Consider the following 26,495-nt stretch of genomic DNA (forward strand, 5'->3'; position numbering starts at 1 on the left):
ATGTGTAATGTGATGTTATTTTGCATACAGTGGATTATGTACAGCATGCAGGTATATATACATGTCTGCATCCCACAGTCTGTTTGAATTTACAACAATTTGTACATGTTTATTGCACAATTTGAATATAAACAGTAATATATCATTGTATATGTTTATTGAAGGTAATCATAATAAGGAACAACATGATTAGATATGTTCTTCAAACTGTTCAAAGCTAAAGTCATCTGTGCAACATATGAAATGAAGATTTCCTCCCTTAAACAATGTACAAGGAAATCATGCTTTCTAAGTTCTCTTTTTCTGACGTACCGCTTTTGCAAATGTATGTTTGTTGGTCGCTTATGTGACTAAAGTATTGTACATGTTAACCAGCATGGAAGGTACCTGCATGTGTCTCTCTGTAATGTTAGACAGCTTGTTCTAATGAAGCTGTGTCAGGTCTGATGTCTCTCTGTCAGACCAGCTGCAGTATAGAGTGTTACTCACATGTGCAGCTCCTCGCCTGAGGGCCGGAGCAAAGTGACGTCAGCATGTGTAGAAATGTGTCAGAAAAGCTTCTTCCCAGAATTACTGGAGGTCATAGACAGAGTGAGAAGAGCCTGTGTCATGTGCTCCAAATGTTAGCCTTTAGCTGTTTCATAGTGTCTATAGAAGTCAGGGTTACACTGACATGGACAGTCTGTTGATAGTTCAAAAGACGTGACCTGGAACACGTCTTTATCACACTTTTACTGTAGGTTCACTACCATTCGTTTTCTTTGGAACCCTGTCACCATGTCACCAGATAGAATGTTGATCACAGACAACTCTGCAAACTCCCAGATTACAACATTATTAGCTATGCTAGCTCAAGGGGGGGTGTTGGTCTGTCGGTCAGTCCAAAACTAGTCCAGACTGAAATGTCTTGAAAACTATCTGATGGTTAATCTGAAATCTTGTAGTAGACATTCATGTTCCCCAGAGAATGAACTGTAATAACTTTGATCTCCTGACTATTCATCTTGCGTCATCATCTGGTAAAAGTTTCATTTTGTCCAGTGCTGTGGTTTATGAACAAACCTCTGAAACTAATAATAGTCACATCAACCTCAGCTGTCTGCTTTGTGTTTAGTGCAAATGTTTGCATGTTAACACACTAAACCAACATGAGGATCATGGTAAACATTATACCTGCCGAATATGAACATTCTGGTATCATTACTGTGATGATGTTAGCATGCTTATGTGAGCATTTAGCTCCAGCACAGCCTCACAGAGTCAGCAGCATTGCCATAGACTAGTCTTGTTTAACATTCAGCCCTTATGTGGCAGGTTGTTTAAGGTACCAGTGAGACAGAAATACGATATACGTGATGAAATATGATCCAGGAAGTCCATTTGGACTTAAAGGACAGGTTCACAATTCAGGTCTGTCTTAAAACAACAGTCAGGCTCAACAAATGAACATGTAAACATGTTTTTCTTGCTGTAATCATTCCTCCTGTTCATACTAACCATTAGTTGATCCCCTCAATATGAAGTATAAAAGTATAAAAAGATACAAAGAAATAGCCTAGTTCCTCCAGGTTGATACTGATGCGAGAAGAAAAAAACCTGCAAGAAACTTTGAGAACTGAAGCAATGAGCACCTTGGTGGAAATGAGGGCAGCCTAATGAATGACATTCAGCAGGCTCTCTTATCAGCTCGCAAAACAACATAAAATTGTATAGTGATTATTGGGAAACATGTTCTAACAGTAGCTGTTATGTTTCATATATTCATCAGCATGCAAGGTCATTGATAAACAGCGATGACACTGAAACCCTGTGCAGACCTACTTTTTTTTTCCACACAAAAAATTGGTCAGGAATCGATAAGGGAATTGACAAAGAATCCAGAATTGATAATCAATTTAAAAAAAAAATCAATAAAATCTTATCAATTCCGATCTCTAGTCTTACATAATATGAGTCTCACACATACTAACATGCAATATTAATTGTCCTCCGACGATAGGCTACACTTTAGGTTTTTACAGTCTCTTTGATCTGACTGCAAATGACAGTGTATGGCGTGTGTGTGTGTGTGTGTGTGTGTGTGTGTGTTCAGTCTCATCTCTAGCTAAAATAACCCAAGAAGTCATTTTAGTGTCTTCACATCCTGCTGTTACTTTATCTTGTCAGACCATCTGTCTCTCAGAGAGTTTTGAGGGCCCAGTGTTTGGTCTGGCCAGCATCAGTTGTCACCCCGACTGTGAGACTGAGAGATAAAAGGGCCAGTTCTGGAACAACACCCACCTTGTCTTCTTTGTGGAATTAAAGAAAGGATTTCTCCTGTGAAATTCAAAAATAAAAAAAGGCTGTCCTCCTTACACTAGTGCCAAAGTTCCTCTTTTTGTCACTATACTTTCACCACAGCTCAACACTGTCTGAGGAAACACAAAGAGAGAATTTGATGCGAAAAAGATCCACTTGATGTGACTAACTCAGACTGCTGAAGCCTCATATAAGCTTCACATCAACTTTTAAATGCATTTTTGCACTAAATGACTGTGGCCACCGTCACTCACATTGAAAGCACATTTGAAGAGGATCTTTTAATATCCGGTATGAACAGGAGGAATGATTACATCGAGGAAAACCTCTTTCACTGTTCATATGGACACCTCACTGCTGTTTAAGACACACTTGAAATATTGTGAACTTATCCTTTTGATGTGTTTAAAGACTTCTCAGACACAAAAACGCAACAGTTTGTAAAATTACCACAAAGGCAACTGCTGCATTTTTCACTGTGACAAGCAAAAGGTAAATAGTAGGAACACAGTATCCATGTTACAAAGTAATCCACCAGTACTGTGCACCTGGTGTGCCAATGTATAAAATTAGCCAATGAATGTAGTGTCTTGTGATGACGGAGTTGAGCCCAGTTCATTTTTTTTGTACCACACTGCCTTATTTTGCTGGAGTCCTCTGCGTTGATACTCTAGCTACATCAGCTCAGGACTCGATGACTAATATAAGAGGTGGTCAAGGGATGTGACAGTCATGTAGATGGATGAGTGCATACAACACAGAGGTATCATCCAGTCTGGAAGTAATTCGTGAGGTACAGGCTGCGTCTTTGACTCAGCTGTGTATCAGCGGTCATTTTCTCAAAGCAGTAAAAATGGTCCATATGACAGACATCCTTTATAGCTATTCTGAGGAAAGTTCGAACTTTGATCGTGTTTCTGAGTGTCTGTATACTCAGGTAACTGATGAAAGATTATTACGCAATGATTGTAATACAGGAAATATTAGGGCATGGCAAGTGAATGAATAGCCTTTACTTTTGCTGCTTCGTCATCTTCTGCATGCATGTTCACTCACAGGAGAGACATATACTAAGTATATTAGACATTTATTTTGGCTTTCCTGCACACCAGCTCTGCTCTCTTAAATTTGTTTCCAGCAGCAGCAGGCAGTTATTTTCAGTTTCACCATAACAATTTCATAATGTGATAATATGTTGTGTTCATAGCATGTTCCTATGTTCCCAAGTAGCCAAAACAATGAATTAATGTAGGTTTGAAGGATGAGTCTGGTGTTACTCTCATGTAATGAACTGATCTACTAACAAGTATTGTGATGTATCTTATTCCTCCGGGCCATACAGCTCCACTGTTGTCCAAAAACTATTAAAACACATCAGTGAGCCACACTGTTGCACTTCATTACCATGAACACACACACTGGAGTTTCTTTTGACTCAATCCCACTCACACACCATCCTGCTGCTAGAAATACTCACTAGAACACCGAGTGTGGATTCATCTGCCGCTGAAAATAGTCCCCAATTTTTTTGCCTTGTAAAAAAAAAATGAAACTACTAATAGACTGGGTATCATTAAGTATTGAAAGACAAAAATACGCATTGGACCTTTTCATTGGATTTGTTGACAATAAGAGAAATGCACAACCTTACACTTTAAACTGGAGAGCCTTGATAAGAACAAACTAGAGCAATGATTTATGATTTTTTCTATCTGCAGGATGAGGACATTGTGAAGTCCACTGTGGAGCACAGAGGAGCAGGAGGCCACAGAGGAGGGGGCCTGGCCACTGTCACAGCCCATTTTGAGCCCCTGCTGTGTAGATGGAGCGGCTCCACTGGGTGCAGCACCGCTGTCGGCAGCTGCTAGCAGGAGACTCGGGGCGAGGCTGGTACTCTGCCCCTGATGGCCTGCCCAACAAAAGCTCCCTGGACCCCCACAGCTCCCCACACAGATGCAGTGGGAAGAGAAGAACAGTGTTTGCCCGCCATGGGCCCCACCAGAAGGAGTACCAAGCCATCTCCAAAGACTACAAGGTCAATGCCATCCGCACTACCAAGTACAGCTTGTTGACCTTCATCCCCATGAACCTTTTCCAGCAGTTTCACAGGTCAGACTTTTACTTTGGTTAGTGGCATGAAATTATTAAATGAAATAATTTCTGCTTTGTTTAGTCTTTTGCTTTGCTTTATAATTTGCTAATGAGAGCTGAGAACAAATGGAAAAGGAAGAGGAATACATATATCACCATGCACAGATTGGAATAATAACACTCCTTTGTCTCGTCTTTTGGCCTGAGAATAGATGTCATGGAATGTAATAATTGCTCACTGTGCATAGAATCCACTTACCCTAATTAAAGGACGGGTTCATAATTTTTCAAGTCTGTCTTAAAACAACAGTCAGGAGCCCAAATGAACATGTTTATCTTGCTGTAATCATTTCTCCTGTTCAAACTGAACATTAGAAGATCCCTTCATAATGACCTTACAACGTAAGTGATGGAGGACAAAATCCACAGTCCTCCTTCTGTGCAAAAATGTATTTAAAAGTTTATCTGAAGCTAATATGAAGCTTCAGCATCCAAATGAGTCAAATCAAATAGATATCTTTCAGTGTTACAGTCTTTTTGTTACTACACTTCCACTGCAGCTCAACAAGGAAACACTGTCCGAGGAAACACAAAGAGGGAATTTGATGCTAAAAAGACTGTAAATGTGTCAGATATCCACTTGATATGACTCAGACTGATGAAGACTCATATAAGCTTCACATCAACTTTTAAATGCATTTTTGCACTAAATGACTGTGTGGACACACTGTGGATGTTGGCCTCCATCACTTACATTGAAAGCACATTTGAAGGGGATCTTTTAATATCCAGTATCAACAGGAGGAATGATAACAGTGAGGAAAAGCTCTTTCACTGTTCATATGGACACCTGACTGTTGTTTTAAGACACACTTGAAAAATTGTGAGCCTATCCTTTCAGGCTATTTACATTAAAATGTCTTAGATTCACTGTATATTAAAGGACCATACCAGTGTTTCTAAAGGGTTAAGCCCATTTACTACACATACTGTACTGTATATTTCACATAACAGTATTTTCCAAAGAATGGTGTATTCAGGGTTTTGGTGGGGTGGTATGGTTTATCCTGACAGCCTTTGGTTCACACTCTGATGGCTCTATAAAACATGATGCAAGTCATTGTAGATCATAGTCATGCAGGTTAATCCTGTGAACACCAAGCCTGACTATGATGACCAGGTATATTGATTTGATTTATTGATTGGGACAGTGTGAAGTTTTAAACATTAAAGATGCACGGCACCGAAGTTAGCTCGAAGCTGATTTGCATCCATAGTCCCCCACAATTAAAAAAACATACAACAGCACAACAACAAACAGTACAAAGCAAAAAAACAAACAAAAAAACCAAAATAAAAAAAAAAACCCCACACAGAACACACCATACAAAATACAAAGCTACACATAACAGCACATCACATACACCCACAATGTCAATTAGATGTCAATATCATGCTTCATTCTACTGATGTCTAAAAGTGTCTCTATTGCTCTTTATAACTGGTCACTTTATTGTAAACTCAGCACTTTAGTCCCTGTCAGAATCCCGTGAGAATGTTTCTCCAGTAATTTGATTGGTCAGTAGTCAGGTTGCCCACAGTTTTGATCTGATCCTCTGAACTGAACCTGCTTCAGACAGGTTATTTGTGCAGCATAGGTTACCATGGTGATCTTCCCTGGTTACCATGGTGATCTACCTCACTTAAAGATGAGTCAGCTACATGTTAACAAAAAAGAGTCAAACCCAAAGATAGCTGGAGAACACTTTAATCTTTGCTGTGTCATAGGAGCCCCTGAATACTGTGACATGTTAACAAGTTAGATATGTTGATAAAGGATGTAATTATGTGGATGTGGATGAATTGTATTGTTTGTCTTGTCTTCCAATACTGGTTGGATGAAGAAGCAAACCTGTTAGGGAAGTAAATGCAGCAAAGTCAGAAACAGAAATGAGTTTGTCCTCAGCTGCTGAGGTCAGTACAGAAATGACAGAGCTGCTGGATGTGGAATAACACAAGACACTCTTTTACTAAATCAGAAATATGGACACTGTCAGAGTTTTTTGCCTTGAGTAAATTGATTTAAGTTAATCAGTTAATTTATACTTATTGAAACTCGGGGTAACAAGTGGTTTAATAAGGCCAACACACAATAAATAAAGTATTTATCATGGAACAAATAACAACATAAAACATCAAATGGTTTTGTAACTTTGCTGAAGTTGACATGGAGAGCTACAGGTAGTTATGGGGGGATAAGAGAATATAACAACATAGCAGATACATAGATAAGAACCCTAACCTTTAGTTTTAAATTTGAATAGTTAAATAAACCGCTTTGAAATGTGTAATGTGATGCAGAACCTGTGTATTTACATCTCAGAGTTCCATTCTAAACCACAGTGCTTTCAACTGGAATCACACCACAAGACACTATAGCACTCGTCAGATGATTCAGATTGTTTGACATAAAGCTGTGATCAGAATGGGGACATAAAAATCATGAGGAACATTGAGCAACAGGGTCAATGCACTCACACACTTCCTGTTTAACAATGCCTTAAGATCAATAAAAACAGATAATGCTGAAAATCAAAATGACCTAGATCATTCTGGAACAGAGAGCTTGAGTTTAAAGGTCATTTCATCAGGTCTCTTCCCTCTAGAAGTATCTACACATGCAAATAGTTTTGGTTTTAATCATCCAGAATTTGAGATATCTGTCTGACAGTTCAGCCAATACCCAAATATCCCATTACATGGAGTGTGATGTTCACAACATTGTAACTTTACACATTGTAAATCTACATAGTAAATTTCAACACTAATGTTTCTTTCCAGACATGATCTCCCTGTTATTCAACAGTTTTTCTTTTTTTGTGAACTTCTACTCTACTGTGCATTTTTGTAAATTGGGTAAACCAGCACTTTTATATTATTTTTACCAGGAAACCTTACAAGGCTGTGTACTGTCCTCCAGACAGTGGTCATTTTGTCTCTTTTGGGTGGAATGCATCCAAACTCCAATAAAACAACCCCAAACAAGTTGACACTATGTCTCATTTCAGGGACATTCATTTCAGTATCAAATCCTCCAATTGCCACACAGCCAGTGTATTCTTTGTGGTATTCACTGTAAGGAAATCCATGGCACATTGGTTTAGTGTTTTTTACAGTCTGTGTAAGTTGTGACATTTGGATAGAAAGCACCAGCTCAGGTTATTAGCCCTCAGTTGACTGACGGCCACACGTTTTTTCCACAAATGTATGTAGAAAGCTATATGGAAATGCATCCAATAGTTGTTTAGATATTTCACCAAAGTTGTGGACTGACAGAAAGACATTGCTAGCATGGCTAAAAGCAAACAGTATGTTTGCAGGAGATGCAAGCTGGTCTGGTTGTACATCATGACAAATGATCTGGTAGCACCTGCACTTTAGTGATTTCTGTTTATTGATGTTCTGCTCTGGTCTTCCCTGTGCAGGGCTGCCAACCTCTACTTCCTGTTCCTGGCGTTGCTGAACTGGGTGCCAGTTGTTGAAGCCTTTCAGAAGGAGATCACCATGATTCCCCTGCTGGTGGTCCTCACTGTGATTGCCATCAAAGATGCCCTGGAAGACTACAGACGCTACCTGTTTGACAAGAAGGTCAACAACAATGTAGTGCGGGTGTACTGTGGGTGAGTGAACCATGGCCAGTTCCATTGACAGTCCATTTTTTTTTAACTTTCTACATGGTTATGATATATATGTCAGTGTGTATGTCAAGAGTTTCCCAGGCAAAGACACCGAGGTTGACTCATGTGTCAGAACAGTGCCACACAGAGGCTCCCAAACACAAATGATTATTGATTTCCGAATGAATGGATATTTGGCGTTATTTTTGGCATTAAAGAAAATATTTTTTTGGCCCAGTGGGGCCTCTCGTTGGCCTGGTGGCCCACCAGGCCTGTACAGTTATAGGGGAAACACTGTATGTATTAGGCCTGTGCACTTGTCTTAAAGAATATCTGAAGGATGGTTAAAGAAAAGTACATGAATGCTTTATTGAAGCTGGCAAGGCAAAATTTAGAAATGCTGCCTTTGTCATTTAGCATCTGACCATGGTTTAGCTGAAGTTTAGAACTGGTCCAGCTATATGGGAACGTACAGAGGTTTAACATTCAGCTGTGTACTAAGTTGTACCTTATTAGTGTGTCAAAATGAACACAGGGTCAGCTGACCTGCAGCTAAACTGGATTCGTGATGAACTTGCCTTAATAGCTCTGGCCAGCACATGTGATTCAGAACATGGTAAGGTAATGGTATGTTTGCTCAGGGCTTTCCACAAGGGTATGGAGTAGCCATCCAGTGGGACAAAGTAGCCAGCTAGGGGTTCCAGGGGCTTTCACAAGGGGCTTGTCGGTAAAAGCCCAATTTTGGTGGCCTCTGGTACATTCTAATGCCACTATTCCATCATATACAATGATCTTAATTATTGCATATTTTAATGAGTTTGACTACCTGATTGTAAACATGTACTGAATAACTGTAGAGGAGGCTTCTTGTGCGTTTTAGCCCATACAGCCTATAAATAGCTATTAATACTTAAAACCACACCTATTCCTGACTGATTAGAACTTTTGTAATTACGAATCATCAGACCTTATTTATTTTTTAATCATTTATTACACCTTCACTGTAAGGTTATCAAGACATGCCACAATGATAGTTAAGTTATTGTTTAAACATAAATGCACTCCTATTCAACAAAAATAAACAAGGTTATTTTGAGGGGGAACATGTTTTTAATCCCATATCTTATCTATCCTAAGTATTGTTTTAAATTAGGCTAAATTATTTATAAACTAAGGCTATGCCAAAAATAACTCTAAACAAAACAAAAAAAAAAACAAAAAAATAACAAAACATGTGACTCATTTGACTCAAATCATGTGAATCTACTGAATCAACTCAACTTCTAGTCATCTTCGTCTTCATTTTCATCCTCACTATCACCCTGTGTGTGAGGCTGAGGTGTAGCCCACATTTTCCTCATATGACAAAGGCCTGTTACCTTGACAACATTGCCTGTTTTAGTGTGTGTTTGCAATGCGCCTTAGAGATGGCTCTGCTGTAAATAAAGATCATTCAATCATTCTGTGTGGCATATGTAGAAAATACAGTGCTTTCAGTGGACTTTTTAATAGTTACTGTGCAATTGTGAAGTTGCTGCCACCCATTTTCCAGTGTTTTCTGTACATGACACAAACCCTTGTAATACATTCTTTTACGTCCTAAGATGCTGGGAGCCTTGGCTGGCCTGGATAAACACACCAAAATAAATAACAGAAAAATTCTACTTCTGACTGATAAATGTAAAATTAAAACTCTGGTAGCAATTACATGTTTCAACACTGAAACGGGGAAAACGTTACTTGTGTTGGACTATAAGCTAACCTCCCCTCCCCCAGTGTGTACATGTGCTCCTAAATGACAAATTAGGAGCAAACAATGAAATCATGGAGCACTATGAAAAATATTCACAGGATATATTAACTCAGTGATGAGCAGACTTCTCCTCAGTTTATCTTTCACACTAACTCATTATTCTGACTTACTGTCTTTAGCACATCACCAGCGCTAAATATCTTAGTTATCAGTCAATGTGTTGTCTTACTGCCACAGCAAATGAATAAATTGTTGGGGTATTAGCACGACGTCGCCTCCCTGTTGTCTCGTCAGACCACCAGCTCAGTGAGAGGCACAAACTGAGGCTAAAGTGTGCTAATATTTAACGTTACGTGGTGGTGTGTCTTTTCAGGGAAACTAATGCACTGCTAATAAACATTGTACATCATCTAGGTTTTGAACCATTACCAGCTGGGCAAAATAAATATACATTACACTCTTACCTGTCCAGCAGTAAACTGGAAACTTCGGCGTTAGTCTGCAAACATTTCTCTCATCAGGGATTTCCATCTGGGTTTATCCTCGTTTTATGCCGTTGCTTGTCCCGATTTCGTTTAGCTTCTTTGTGTTTTTGTTTCTTTGACGATGACAATTCACGCTCCTGTGATTTTCTAAATAAGTTTAATCCTCCATTTATCAGATTTTGGTTTCAAAAACTTCTCACAACACAAAATGTTTGGTCCGTTCTTCTTCTTCGTTCTAAAACCAGTGCATTTCCGGTAGTCGCCCACTGAATCTAAAATGCGTAAGGCCCTCACTGGAGCCAGTGTTAGGTTTGTCCGTTCTGCACTATAGAAGAAACATGGCGATGCAACATGGCGGCCACCATGGAAGGGGACCCGCTCCCATGTAGATATAAAGGGCTTATTTCTAAGGTAACGAAAACACAACAATTATTATTTTCAGCTGATTAGACACTAATTAAGATATACTTATAAATAATCTATTCAATTTTTACTAAGTCTGTTCTTTTAGATGTTACTAAATACTACACACTGGACCTTTAAACCTTAAATCACAGCTAAGCTGATGACGGAGCCCCACTTTCCCAGTATGCAACAACAACAATGTAGAGCTCCATACAGAAGAACAGCCCCTCCACCGTATTGAAAAACCTAGACGCAGATAGCTCAAAACCTTTTTTGTTGCAGCAAAACATGACTAGATACCACCAAAAACACCCAAAAAAGTCTTTGCTCCTGAGGTAGCACTTTCCCATGACCCAGGATTTATCAACTGTTTGCAGTGCTGGTCAAATGCAAGCCTCAAGAGTAAAACAACTTTTCTGTCATTCATGCAGACTGTAAACAAGCACTGGCTGTCATGTGTATCATTGTTAGTCTTTGGGACAGGAATTTCCAGAAAGCAGAACATTGAGCTCATGATAGACAGGGTGAGCCAGAGGAAAGGAACTGAAACTCAACTTCATATGGCTGGTTGTGTTTTATACCAGAGCAGAAAACCGGTCATGATGAAACGCTACCTCCCTTTCTGCCATTTTCAACCCTCCCTCCCACCTCTCTCCATTTCCTCTCCAAAATCAGTTCAAACATGAGAATCACACAGCAGTACCTTACACACATAATCATGCGTCATTGTCTTGTAACATGCAGGCAGCTCATGGTCTGAAAAGTATGCAGTCTACTTGACATCAAGAAACATCTACCATGAAGTAAAATAACAAACAAGTGCAGTTACATTTTTATGGTGTGATTAATTACACCGCTTACTGTTACAAGAGGTCCAGTCACACAAACTCCTCCCCAGATAAGGTATGTTTCCTTATAAACTCAATATAAGAGGAGACCTCCCTCTCTCCCTGCATTTGTTGTTTCACTGTGGGGAATGTGTACAGTCTGCTTGGAGATCAACCTTGAAAATTTTTTTCTGGAAAGACTGGAAAGCTGCTATTAAGTCACACACTCAGTTGTTACTTCCCTGCAGCTTGAAGTCTAGCTCATTAAGCTCAGGTGTCATGTGATGTCAACCAAGAATGCCATTATATCAATTTTTCTCTCAACTTGCCAAATAATTGAGAACTGTATGGCTTTTCTGTTGTACTGAGAAACTTTTTATTTCCTTTCCCAAACATGCTTCAGCACCCTAACTTAGCCATCTTACCTTGCAGTGCAGCAGTACGTCATTTGCATTTGCATCAGCTTCTTTTTAGGAATTGATGTTGATAGGATGAAGATGCCCTGAGGACATTAACAAGTTTCATCACTGTATTGATAAATTCAGCATGGTCTTCTGCCAGAGCAGGGCACAGAACAAACTACTGGATAATACAGTGGTACAGTATAGTCACAGCTCCTCTCTGTCTCCCTGTCATGGAGGACACCCCATCAGTGGCGATGGAAACCACAGATTTCAGGCTGACCCCTCTCTGTGTTAACATCTCCTCCTGTGTGTTGCCTATGCTGTCATATCTAACAGGTCCTCACAGAAATCCTCTCTAGAAAATCTGGGCATTATCATATCAGTTGATTTGTCTGCATGGCCTATGCATGGTGCACTCTTCATGGCAGCATCAAGCTTTGACTGCACATCCTTGGCTAAAATTTCAGATCTTCTGGTAGCTGTTGAATTTGACAGTGGGATTTGCTTGATCTTTTCCAGCAGCTCATCTTTTTGTTTACTGCTGAGCAACACTGTGTGTGTTCCGGGCATGCCCAACTGGTAGGAGAGCCCAGGGAAGACTCAGAACACACTGGAGGGATTAAATATGTTATATATCTCTGCCGTTGGAACATCTCTGGATTTTTGCTGAGGAGAGGGACATCTGGGTTACCTTGCTCTGTCTGCTCCCACTGTGACCCGGCCCTGTATCTGTAAAGCTACAAACTGGTCATACTGAAGGTATCTATTCGTTAGGTTTTCTACAGTATCCAATCATGAAAGGATAATTAACATTTGCATGTTCTGTTTGGGCAACTCAACTCAATTGATTCAATATTTTTAAAAGTCAATGCTATTTGGAAGCATGCGTAGTTTACTTTTCCAAAACTAAACCAAAACTATCAATCATTTGTGTAACTCTAATCACAAGTGTGGGGCAGGTTATAAACCTTTGTCTCTGATATAAAAGCCTTGTGCTTTATACGTCCTCCATCCACCCCAAACACCACCACTATAACCAATGGACCAAGAACACTTCCTGGACTGGAAAAAATGCTGCCAGTGAGCATAATCAGTTTCTATGTTAGTGTAATTTTCAGGAGCTTTTGTGTTATGGGCACGTTGGCCTGCAAGCAGAATATCCCTTTACTGCCTCCACCTTCTCTGCCTCAGCACACAGTTAACTGTTTGCTGCCATGCTTGGGTGTGTTTATGCCTGTATTCATTATTTCAGTGTGTTACAATGTAATATAATATTATCAAAAGGACTTTCTTCAACAGATAGATTAATCAAACTATGCTTTTCAGTTTCCCTAATATACATAATATGGACTTGTGCACCACTTCATTCTTGAAGGATCATCAGGAAATCAATGACAGCACAATCCATGCCGCTGAATTGTTGTAAAACTTGAACCTTGAGTTTGTTTACAGTGTCAGTGCCCTTTAAAGGAGTGTCTGTGAATTCTGTCACAAAGGTAGTTAACTATCCACTCAGTCCCACCTCACGTGCAAGCCGACCCTCAGGAAAGACAGGGAGGTCTTTTTTTTCATGTGGAATCATGTGATTCCACATGAAATGGTCAGTTAGTGGAAGGGACAGCACAAATACTGACAGCAAATATTCTCATTACAACTGGAGGATAACTTTCGGTGGGTAAGTCTTCTAAGTAGAGACATAAACTGGCAGGCTGCTGTGAATCCAGTGGAGCAGTGGACTCATGTATAGCTTGGAGTGTTTGTCCTGTCTTCACTCTACCAAGAAGCACCTGCGGAAGAAGAGGACAGTGGGACCTTCCTCCACAGAGGATGAGGAACTGAGTCAACTCCTGAAGTCATATAAAAACAACAAGATCCAGACTACAAAGTATTCCATCCTCTCCTTCCTCCCCAAAAATCTCTTTGAGCAGCTACATCGCCTCGCCAATGTCTACTTCATCTTCTTGGCTGCTCTCAACTTTGTCCCAGTGGTGGAGGCCTTCCAGCCAGAGATCGCTCTGGCGCCTATCCTACTGGTGCTGTCAGTGACAGCCGTCAAGGATATGTGGGAAGACTACCGCAGGTTTAAGTTGGATCATTTGATTAACAGGCTTCTCTGCCATGTTTACAGCAGGTAGGTTGTCTTATTTTTATGGCCATGTGTATTCTACTTTGTGTTGAAATTTGGTTTGATTTTTAATTCCAAGAAGGAAATTTGTGACTCAGTTGCATGCTCTCTTGTTTTGCTGTGTTCTCTCTCTAGTAACTAGTTAACAGAAAGTCAAAGTCCACTTACTAGATTTCTTGCAGAAATTAAAAAAAGAGAAGACTTAACTTCCTGCATTTCTGGGAGAAATGTGTCAAAGTACTTCCAAAGTCAAGAATGTATGAAGAATGACAAAACAAAACAAAAGGGGACTATGTGTAAACTAGAATGTAACCTACAATAAAATAAAATTACAGATGCTATGATTTTCACCATCTTCTATGGTCGAAGTGGTAAAAAAAGAAAAAAAAAATCAGGTCAAGACTTCCAGTAAGGCTCGACAACATGGACGTTGGCATGATTTGGTTGATGATCAGATGGTGAACCTGTAACATAGGAGGGGGTGTAACAGTACGTGTATACCTTCCAAACCGTCACAGTACGGACGTTATGGTTCAGTGCACGCAGTCGTATGAAGAATACGCTGTGTGACCCAAACAATTACTGTCAAGTGGATTATTGATTACTGTCAATAATCCACTTAGTTCAACATGTGCAAACAATAATTCTAGAGCACGAGTTCCACCTGGAATGTTTTGGCAGCACACCACTTAGCTGTAGCATGTTCATGGATGTATGCTAGCTGGCTTAGTCAAGTTAGCCTGGTTACCCTGTAGTGTCACTGCCATCAGAATGACAATCGAGAGACCCATAACACTGACCGAGTGCAACATTATTATTAAAATATGCACCGTTACCTCTGTATTTAAACAATGTTAAAGAAAAAGTCTTAATGAAAACTGTTCAACTGTGACTAATAGATGATCCGTGAGTATTATAATGGAAATAAAATTTCAAGAAAAAAATAGAATGGTCACTGCACGTTAAAACTACCTAAAATGCAGGTGGAACTGAAATCCAAGATCTAAAGCAAAATCTAATTAAAAAGAAATAAAAATATCCTTCTCATGTTTAAACTCTCTGTTCCAATAGTAGTCTTAGATAGTGGGTATTTTCTTTTTGAGGTCCTCTAAAGTCTATTTGACACATCACTTAAATAAAAATCTGTGTCTGGACTATTTACCAGCACACTGGTCATAAACTCCTGTAACTGTTTTCTCTTGGAAGCCTGGTTTGCATGACACCCACCACTAATGATGGTAATTTAAAAAGAAATCTTTTATCACCACATTGCAGTATGTCTGTATTGCAGTGCTTGCAGTTTAATTGGAGTAGTTTACTTTGGATAAGCTCATAACTCATGACTCACTGTACAAAACTGTACAATTACAGTAACTCCTCTACCCTGCTGTATTTCAGTCATTATCGGTAAAGGGTGTGGGACTGTGAGTGTTACAGTGTAATGATTAACCACTAATTGTATTCACACACAGTGTAGATCAATTGACAGGTGTTTGTATTTCCACTGAACCTTTGATATGTACAGCCTTACTGTTGGCAAATGACACCAAGAGCTATAATATGTAACTATTCTGCATTAAAATGTCTAAAAACAACTAGACCTATGTTATATATTGTTGAGTTGTGTACTTACATCATCCAAAATGTGTCCAACAATTTTCAAACCCAGAGAAATTCGTAATCTTAATCAAGGTAACGATCCGTTTCATTTCATCATCTGTCAATGGTGTCATATCCCCTCTACCAAATAGTATACGCGCACAAGATACATGTGTCAGCGTTGTGTTTGTCTGCTACAATGGCCTCTACCAAAGAGTATACACCCACAAGATAATACGTTGGCGTTGTGGTTGTCCATCGCAATGGCGTCTACCAAAGAGTATAGGCATACAAGATAATACGTCGACATTGTGGATGCCTGCCAGAAACTGTCATATATTGACTTTTATTCAGTTTTAAGCTACATTTTCATGATAAACTTTTTTAGATCTTGGTCGTATTTAACTGTATCTTTTAACTGGATGAAGGATTCTAGTTATTGGATGTCTGGATCTTAAGTTATCAGAGAAATAAGCTGAGCAAACGTTAGCAGCAGCTTGGCCAGCAGCCCCTCCCAGACTTTCTCTTTCTGTTGAATAGCGTCAGAGAAACAATGATTTTTAACGTGAAACTGCTTTACCCACTGTTTTTAACAAGTTTTATTCCCCGTGTACATTTGCTTTGGAGAGGAGGAGACCTCTGTGGATAATTCATCCCCGGTAAAAAAAAAACATGTTGAACTTCTGTATCTTAAGTTGTTAGAGAAAACAAGCTTAGCAAACGTTCACAGCAGCTCGGCTAACAGCCCCTAGCAGACGTCCTGTGTCCACTGAACAGGAATCAATATCAAGATTCTCACAAATGATAGGCCACGTGTACTGTCAGCCACAGCCTGAAGTAGGAAGTTGAATCGCGAATAGGATGTGAGATGATCGCTTATGTGATACAAAGTATCAGTAAGTTCAGAGGGGCAGTGTAATTCTTGCAGCTTGTGTGTTACAGTCGACATCCTGTGGTCAGAGGATGAGGCACTGAAAGACTACACTTAGTGTTGTAAATATCATATAATATGATAGATTCTTTTTTTCACTTAATTTAATTCTAATATCGAGGTGTCTGCAGCATGCTGATGCCAATGCTAGCAGAGGTTTGTAGGCCAGACTAGATACATTGTATTAACAGGACTGTTTTCATTGGGCTTGCAACATTTAGGCCTGATCTATATTGCTTATACCATTTTTCAAACAGTACGGCCATTCATGAGCTTGTCAAACAATTTTGTTTAAAATAATTAAAAACCACAGGTAGTAATTTGTGGTTTTTGCAAAGAAACATGTCAACAATTAATTCTGCCCACAGAGGAGCCAGTGGAAATCATATAAATAAATTAAAAAAAAGAATTAATGGTGCCTCGGAGGCTGTGGTTTGTGTAGACCAGCGATAGACCTTGACAGGTAGAATGATAAGGATACTTGGATGGAGGGAGACAATACTATTTAGTCTCATACAAAATTATTAGTATGTCATGTCTTTATTAGCCGATAGACATTAAGTGTAGACACCTCTACATCATGTTCCTGAAGTAGTGGACACTCATTGGCTCCCGGCTGTAGACCATGGCACACTTAGGGTGGAGGTAGAAAGATTTGGCATCTGATGGATATTTGGAAATATATAATTTGAAACTTGCAACCACAGTGGACCTCAGGCCTGGCAAACATAAAACCTCTTAGGTTTTCCTTGTCTGGGTCATTTGGGTCTTTATGAGTCTTAATTTGTGGATTGTGTTCCAGGCTGACATATTTGACCCCGTCCCTGTCTCTCCCCCCCTGCCTTGGTGGACTGGACAGCGGCATAAAACCTCTACAAGGCCTCATTCACAGCATCGGCGGTGTAGTTTTCAAAGTCCTTTCATTTTTGTGCAAGGAAGTCTCTCAATGTATTAACTGCCCATTTCATTGTTTTTTTGTGTTGATCTCATCTTATTCATCTTCTATTTGATTTAATTCTCTCGGTGTTAACTCCTTGTGCTGTTTCTCCCTTTTCTTTTCAATTTCTCTTTCTTCAGCTGCATCCCAGTCATCAGAGTTGTCATATTCTCCAAATAGAAAAGAATAAAAGAAATGCTGAAGGCACTCATTGTTGTAATTAGATGTTAGCTTGTTAACGTGTTGCAATAAATTGTAAATACAAAGCTACACACAACAGCACATCACATACACCCACAATGTCAATTAGAAATTAATAATGTGGTCACACAGCTGATTGGTCTTTAATACATGTTTTAGTTTGGCCTTGAATGTATTGATAGAACTACAGTTCTTCATATCATCAGGTAGAGTATTCCACTGAGTGGTGGCTTTCACAGAGAAAGCTGACTGTCTAAATGCAGTGTGATGAAATGGTATGGTACAATCTTGTATAGAGGATATTCTGGAGGATCTAATAGAACTTACTGAGTGAGTGTACACAAAGTCACATAGTGGAGGAGGGGCCAAACCATTTAAAATTTTATAAACTAGGCACAAATTTGCGAATAAACTAAAATTCTCAAAGCTCAGTAAATTGTATTTCTCCAGTACCCTACAGTGATGGAAATGCATTGGCTTTTTATCAAGAGTTTTTAGAGTTTGTTTGTATAAGGACTGAAGAGGTTTTATGGCTGTTTCTCCAGCCTGCCCCCAACAAGTGATGCAAGAAGACATATGGGTGTAGGTGCCCATTATCAGGAATTAATGGACACCCTGCAGGCGTTCAGAATCACCCAGACCATGGTATAAGAAGCAGATAAAACAGTACCAAAATGGTGTTCCATGGACAGAGGATGTTCTGTGTGACCACCAGCTGATTAAAACTGTCACATAGACTGGGAGCCACATCATCAATAAGCAGCTGCCACACTCAACTTTGGACTGTGATGTTTAACATTTGAATGGCATATGGGGGCTGAGGTGCCAGCACTAATTTGGTAATTGTGGAGTTTTGCAGCTGTGTTTGCAGACTGGCATAAACAGCATGCAGGGGCCCTTAGATTTTGTTTTTTTACTGTACAAACTGTTGTGCATACAGGGCTATTAACAGTATTGTCACAGTGCATCCAGGATACTTTTTCAGACTGGATAGTGATTGGATAGTGCTGTATTTCAGCTTTATTTCCCTTTTAAACTGGGTAAAGCACATAACCTTCAGTGTCTGTTAAGTTGTATCGAGGATGTCAAATGCTGGATGACCAAAATTATCCCCCAGCTTAATGAGAGAAAGTTTATCGCTCCCGAAAATCTCACTAGTGCTGTTGGCAACATTCTGGAGCAAGTCTTCAAATGACCACACCCATGCAAGGAATTTGGCTGTTGACTATGATGTAAAATATATCAGTAGTAGCTCTTTCCACATTAGGTCAACTGCGAAAATAAACCCTTAAACTTTGGTGATCCTCTGAATTCTCATCTAGGGCATTCATGAGGTCAGCATTTCCATTTGTCCAATACTTTGGTTTATGACCAAATATCTGAAAACCTTTTACATTCTTTGTGTTATCATGTTAACATGCTAAACTAAGATGGTAAACAGTATACCTGCTTAACATCAACATGTAAGTATTGTCATTGTAGCATGTTAGCATGCTGATGTTAGCCTTAGCCTCACAGAGCTGCTAGCATGGCTGGAGACTCTTGTTCATCTTCTACCTCCTCTGTGTCCATTCTTATGTCCCATAGCAAACAGAAAGCCTACATTGAGCAGTGCTGGAAGGATGTGCGAGTTGGAGACTTTGTTCGTCTGTCCTGTAATGAAATCATCCCTGCTGACATGTTGCTGCTGTATTCCTCTGACCCCCGTGGGGTTTGTTACATTGAGACCGCCAACCTGGACGGAGAGACCAACCTGAAACAGAGACAGGTGGTTTCGGACCTCCCACTGCAGGCAAGTGCAGACAAGGAAAAGTTCCAATATTTTCCACTGGAGCTGTCAAGTCTCTCCATCAACTTGTGGCAGCTAGATCAAATCTCTTCATCTTTGTTACTGTCTTTTGAATGTGTTCACTTAAGTTTCTCTGCACTGACTAATCAGGGACTTGGAAATCCTTGGAATAGTCTGGTAATAGAGACTCCAGACTGTGTTGCTTTGGACAGCATTATACACCTCATTTACATTCATGGAGGAACAAAAATATTACTAATTTGAATATAGGTCTACTTTGGACTAAGTGTACCCTGTGTGTTATGTAATAAAATATATACTCCATATTTAGACCTGGATCTGTAGTAATGGTTGACAGACTCAGAGTAAAAGCACACACTTTAAAATGCATGGCATTATCAACCTGTAGTATGTATTGTGTATATACTGTGCATGATCTGAATGTTTCTTTTTCTTTGTGTGTGTGTGTGTGTGTGTGACTGTGTGTGCGTTTTCCAGGGAGTAGAGTTCACCCCTGAGAGCTTCCACAGTCACATTGAGTGTGAGAACCCCAACAATGACCTCAGCAGGTTCAGAGGTTACATGTGAGTTCCTTTTCATCTTAAAGTTCACATGACCAGTCTGATATATGACATCAGTGTCTTTGATTGGGTAATGTTTCCATTAACCTTGTATTGCTGTATCTAGATACATTACACAGTGTACCCAGTGTACTTGTCATGTTATATCTTTGTCTGCATTTATGATAGAATTGGGACAGCATTTCCATGAAATGTAGCAGTCAGTAGCCTGGGCAAGAACACATTCATGTTTAGTCTGAGGTTTCAGTCATGTTGATCACCTTTTGTTATAATATGTAGCATCATTTATTCATAAAAAAATTTCAATTAATTCAGCATCACATGGTCACATGGTGAGGAAGCTGCAAAATAGTGTCATGTATAATGTATACTGTAGAAAACAAGACAACTTTTTAATAATATCCTTTACTGGGCTGTATTCATGGGGTATTATAAAGAATATTGAATACAGAATATTGATGTTATAACATTGACCATATAACAGAGTGTCCAATCCATATGAGATATGAGACAATTAGTTGTAGTAGTAAAATGTTTCTTGCAAAATGGTAGGATTGATCAAAACAGCTATATTCTCTATATAGCAAGATGGTGGATGTAAGAAAATATGTTATCAACCAGCTAATCTTTGCTTCCATAACACTGTGTAGGAGAACCTGACTCAAATCATCAGAATGCCTCAAACACACTTTTTGTTGTCTCCCAAATAAAGAGGTCTATTTAGAAGACAACAACAACAGCAAAAAGAAATAGACCTGTCTAGTGGATTCACAGTGAGTAAAAGTGGATCATGTTATGCAGCGTTAACTTCAGGGTGTGTTGTTCTGCAGGGAGCACTCCAATGGGGTTCGTGTTGGCCTCCATAACAGCAACCTCCTGCTGAGGAGCTGCACCATCCGCAACACAGAGACTGTGGTGGGCATCGTGGTCTATGCTGGTAAGAGCATTTACAACACATCTGACTGACTCTCATCACATCAGTCTGTTCACTGCTCGCTGCGTGAAAGCAATACAATGACACATTTGACTGATGTCATTTGTATTTCCATATTGAAAATCCTGCAGGGGCAAGCAGGTAAGTCTTTCTCCACCTGGTTCAGTATATTAACCACAGACTTTGTATAAGATGGATGTAGCGAGGTGTGACGTCACCCATTGGTTTGCATTTTAGCCGGTTTGAAGTCCAGAGTCATGGTCGGCACCATCTTTTCCGTTAATAAGCAGTGCGGCGTGTTTCCTTTCATGCTCTGGAACACGCCTCGCTACCTTAGACCCAAGCTAATGCTAGCTCACAGGGAACACCGAGCGCTGCATCCCTTATTTTTTTCCCATTCCGCGGAGACCCGCCCTACTCTGCCTCTGATTGGCTGGTGCTCATTGCCTTCATTCGATAGGTTTACGAATGAGGAGTGAGATGGTTGGTTAGGATAAGAAGATCAGCCAGTCGGAGCCAATCAGAGGTGGAGTGGGGGCAGGTCTTCACGGAATGCAGGTAGGAAAAAAATAATGTGTGCTGCACACTCGGGCCAATGGAAACTACTTTAGCTAAATTGTGCTAAGAGAACAGGCATTGTAATCAAGTCACATAAAACTTGGTGAAATATTGCATGAAAGCATCCAGTTAGGGTCTTTTTACTTCTTAACTAAAAACACACAACTGTGTGGCTGAAGAAAAATCACTGTTTATACTTTACACAGAAGCTCCAAAAGTCCAACTGTTGTCAATCAACACCCACATGGCAGACATCAAAGCTACTATAAGTCTTCAAATATTATTAATGCAGCAATGACCACCAGCACACTCATTAGAGGGCCTGAATTTAGAGATTGAGACGATAATGATTTGTTGGAAAAAATAATTGACTTAGTATTTCTAGAGAGAAGTTAAGACTTTTTGAATGGGAGTCAGTTGGAGCATCGAGCAGCTGTCAGTAGTGTTACACTTTAAGGTACCTCTGTATTGGCTTCAGCCTCAAGCTGTGGCAGTTGCTGCTAAGAGATCTGGATGACATTTGATCACCCCTACACCTGGTATTCCCCACCTGTTCAAATCAAATCTCAATATGCAGATTAGGTAGGTGGAGCTGGTGTACTGGTCCCCGGTTAAGACAGGCAATGCTACTGTACAGGCTGTGCTTCGCAGAGGATGGGTCTGTCTGTGGCTGTTTGATGGGCAGCTTAAGAAAGCTCTCTTAACCTGTTGGCTGGATTTAAACATATGGATGTGGTCGGTCTTCATAGATTGTATTACATTTACACCTTACTTTGATCCAATCACAATGTGAGCCAGACCACCTCAGATCTGGTCTGGCTGATCTAAATACATTCCAGTTGCATTGTGTCCTGCATGAATTTACACCTGCATTCATATGTGTTTACCCGGATCCAGATAAGATATCCTTTTACAGATCACATGTTCATACCTGAACCTATGTTTTCCTGAAGAATATGCTGGTTGTATCACCGGAAAGTGATTACATCTGTAAAAATAATCATTACATGCAACTTCTAACAGATCCACCCCCAAAAATGTTGTGTAGTGTGTTCCTATGTTGAAGGTTCAGCTTCTCTTGACAGACTGCAAACAAATACTGTATGGGAAAACAATCCTGGTTTATGTCCTTGAAGCAGCCATTCTAAAGAGATTATTAGAGAACACTGGGCAAGATGACTGAGAGGGAGAAGAGAAAAATATGGAGCCTTGATGCCAGGCTTTTCAAAGGAATCCCATTTCATCATGTTGTATACTGTGACAAAACACATATAGTCAGATGCAACATGCATCAAACACTGCTTTTACAGATTTTATTTGTGACAGAACTCACCTGTTTTCAGTCTGTTTCAAATGTACTGTAGCATGATACAAGTGTAAGTGAATCTTAGCTCCTTTGTGTCTGCTCTGAGTAAAGATAATACAAGTGAAACCAGTCAGGTGAGTGGGAGGAGGCGTCCACCCTCTCTGCCTGCACTAAACTGTATGCAGGTGTTGTTATAGTACTCGCTCTGTCCACAACCTGCCAAAGATAGACAGAGGCCACCATGAGTACAGTGTACAGTATAAACACTGATTCAGTCATGTCATTCTCTGACCTGAGCTTCAGGGATCTGGAAATGTCTAAGAATGTTGGAAAAAAAACACATTAAAGATCCTGAATCAGGCTGCATGGAAAGACCACTGACTTGACCCTGGCTTGCACTGTGCTGTAGCAATCCTGCAGCTCCTGTCTGCCTTGCTGGGATTGAAGGAAAATTCTCATTTTCATTGTTTTGTCCATCATTTCTATCAGAATCGTACTCGTACTCACCAGAGTAATTGCTCGGATGCTGTAAAGCAGGGTAATTGCTACACACATTGTCAGATGAGCTAAACCACTTTTTTGGGAATTCAAGTTAAAAATGCACTTGAGATTCTTGCTAACAATCTGTTATTGCACAAGAAAATAGTGTTGCACATAATTGTGGTAGTAAAGTAAATCGTTTGTTTTAGATAGAGGGTTAGGGTTAGCTTAGAGATGGATCTAGGTTTATTTCAGAGTCAGGCTAGCTGTTTCCTGTGCTACTTCCTATCATTATGACAAATGCTGCACACAGAACATTGGTTACTATTATTACTTATATTGACACTATTCTTGGTTAGCAGCTTGCAGGTAATGGTAGTAACTTCCTGTAGTGAGTCAAACAAAAAGTTAAACCAATCACATATAACAAATCAAGAGTGTAGTACACAAAGGATACAGAGAGTCTGTTGATATTCTCTATGTTTTAACAAACCCCACAAAGGGACACAAACCAACAATGAAGTGATCTACTAACCAGTATTATGTGTGTATTAAAGTCTGATGTATCTTATTCCTCCGGGCCATACAGCTCCATTGTTGTCCATAAACTATTAAAACACATCAATGAGCCACACTGTTGCACTGGATGACATCTTCCTTCATTACCATGAACTCAATCCCACACACACCGTCCTGCTGCCTGAAATGACTTAGTCTGGTTGTTTTGTCTGCACCAGAAAATAATTGACAGCTTTCACACTAGCCAAACATAATGAACCAAACAGGTTAGGTGTGAAAATATCCTAAAAAAATTTGAGAAACAATAAAACAGAATATAAAGTAGTGTAAGGTGGAGCTGGAGCTAAAGATTTAACTAAAACAAGAATGAACTAGTGTGATAATAATCATACTCTGTATTACTTTTTGTGAAGCTTTATGATTCCAACTTCATGTAAACTCTTGCTAAACTTTCAGTGACCTGATGTAGTCCTGGATTAGTCATTATAATTGAGTATGTTCTCTTGCTGTGTGACTTAGGTCATGAGACTAAAGCCATGATGAACAACAGCGGGCCGAGGTATAAACGCAGCCAGCTGGAGAAGGGTCTGAACACAGATGTCCTGTGGTGTGTGCTTCTGCTCATCGTCATGTGTCTGACTGCTGCCATAGGTTTGTACCAGCGCCGACTGACACCACATACTGTAGCTCTCAGTTCACACAACACAGCTGAACAGCAGCAGTATTGTTGGCTGTGTAAAACAACATGAAGACCACAGGAGAGCCATTGACACCTGTGTTCAAATCATTTCCAGCTTTAATCTTCAGTTGTTAGTGTCGGTGTGATGACCTGCGCTAGTGTCTCGCTGTGTTTCAGGTCACGGTCTCTGGATGAAGCAGTTCAAAGATCCTGTCTTCCTGGTGGATGGGGATACGTCTCCTGCCCTGGCTGGCTTCTATGTCTTCTGGACCATGATCATTGTGCTGCAGGTATGATTTAGCTGTGTCTGAGTCTCCCATCAGCTGCAAATATAAATCCATGAAACCTTTTTTTAACCAAAGATAATTAAATACATTAAACACATTTACTAGAATTCTGGAGGTGTCAAATATGACAGCTTATTACAGAACTTATTATTGAACTACTCAGTGAAATTTGTGAGGTTTTGGGTGTAAAGGCATCATCTCTGGGATTACCACAACATCAGATCGAATGGTCTCCACACCATTCAAACCACTAATCTTTCTGACTCCACGGGGGTCAAGGGTCAACACCTTGGATGTCAGTTATTTAAGCAACACTATTAGCAATAAATAGAAACAGTGAATTGTTTATAAGCTCTTCCCCCACTTCAGCAGAGTGAGACACAACTAAAAGTGATGTGCACATGTTTGGATCACCACAGCATCGCAAATGAAGGGGCACAACCAATCATGATAACTCATTTTACTTAGAAGGAGTACGACCACTGATATATTGGTCAACAGCTATACAGTGTTACACATGTAAGCATCACTCAAACAATGCACACTACACTGGTGTTCTGGTGGTCCAGTGCAAACAATGGACAAAAGCCCACAAAGGCTTATCAGACACAGGGGTTACTATGAGACAGGATTTTACAACTCTGGGAAGTTATGATGGTGTCAGTCATTTTATTCTCCATAACAATGATCAGGAATGTGTGCTTGCTCCTATTAGTCCGGCCAACACAGTGAGTTACCGGATGATGTTGCATTGCATTGCAGCAAAAGCTGAGCCACTGGCACCTCCACTGTGTCACTGCAGTGATGTCATTGGAATGAATCACTTTTTTCACGCAGTGCTAATGTCTGAATCTGTTTCAGCAGAGCTTCAGCTACAGTGTTGGTGACTTGGTAGAGAAAAGGCATCAAATTTGGTTCATTTTTTTATGTGTGGTTGTTTCAAAAGCAGTGGAACATAGAAGCTTTATTATACCTATTACATGTTCAACAGTCTGCTTGTCATATAATCCATTTCTGTCCGACAGGTGCTGATTCCCATCTCTCTCTACGTGTCCATTGAGATTGTGAAACTGGGCCAGATCTATTTCATTCACAATGACCTCGCCCTGTACAACGAGCAGCTGGACTGCAGGATCCAGTGCCGGGCCCTCAACATCACCGAGGACCTGGGTCAGATCCAGTATCTGTTCTCTGATAAGACGGGAACTCTGACAGAGAACAAGATGGTGTTTCGCCGCTGCAGTATCTATGGAGTTGAATATCCTCATGAGGAAAATGGTAAGATCTGAAAATATGTCTGCGAGAGTCTTGGACCTTCAAGATCAAGAGAATGATAATAAGATGAACACTCACAGTGGTGAGGAGTTAGCTCACTGATAAGAGCAGAGATCTGACATGAACAATGAGAGGTTTTTATACTCTCACAGACAGTATGCAGGCGACTAGACAGAAGGGCTCATTGCAGTGTGTGCAGGTTACAGATGTCAGCTGATCAGGGCATATACTGGTTAAACCAGATGATCCTTTCTTCACTGTACTCTACTCTGTTTGTCCACTTCAGTCAGTTAGTGTTGCAACGCTGCTCTCCTTTATGACAGCATTTCCCTGCATACAGGAGTGAAAATTAGG

The 26,495-nt window shown here is 40.1% G+C and overlaps 1 protein-coding gene across 1 annotated transcript in view; it reads left to right on the top strand.

Moving 5' to 3' along the window:
* atp10d (ATPase phospholipid transporting 10D) overlaps positions 1-26,495 on the top strand; it is a 47,068-nt gene that overhangs the window by 4,921 nt on the left and 15,652 nt on the right. The window contains exons 2-9 of the mRNA XM_042387812.1: positions 4,017-4,407; positions 7,875-8,069; positions 19,321-19,525; positions 20,021-20,106; positions 20,934-21,040; positions 24,420-24,551; positions 24,757-24,869; positions 25,892-26,144. Coding sequence (XP_042243746.1) covers positions 4,121-4,407; positions 7,875-8,069; positions 19,321-19,525; positions 20,021-20,106; positions 20,934-21,040; positions 24,420-24,551; positions 24,757-24,869; positions 25,892-26,144 — 1,378 coding nt within the window. The 5' untranslated portion in view covers positions 4,017-4,120. The remainder of the gene's footprint in view (positions 1-4,016; positions 4,408-7,874; positions 8,070-19,320; positions 19,526-20,020; positions 20,107-20,933; positions 21,041-24,419; positions 24,552-24,756; positions 24,870-25,891; positions 26,145-26,495) is intronic.

Source organism: Thunnus maccoyii, chromosome 16 (genome assembly GCF_910596095.1).
Source record: "Thunnus maccoyii chromosome 16, fThuMac1.1, whole genome shotgun sequence".
Lineage (NCBI taxonomy): Eukaryota > Metazoa > Chordata > Actinopteri > Scombriformes > Scombridae > Thunnus > Thunnus maccoyii.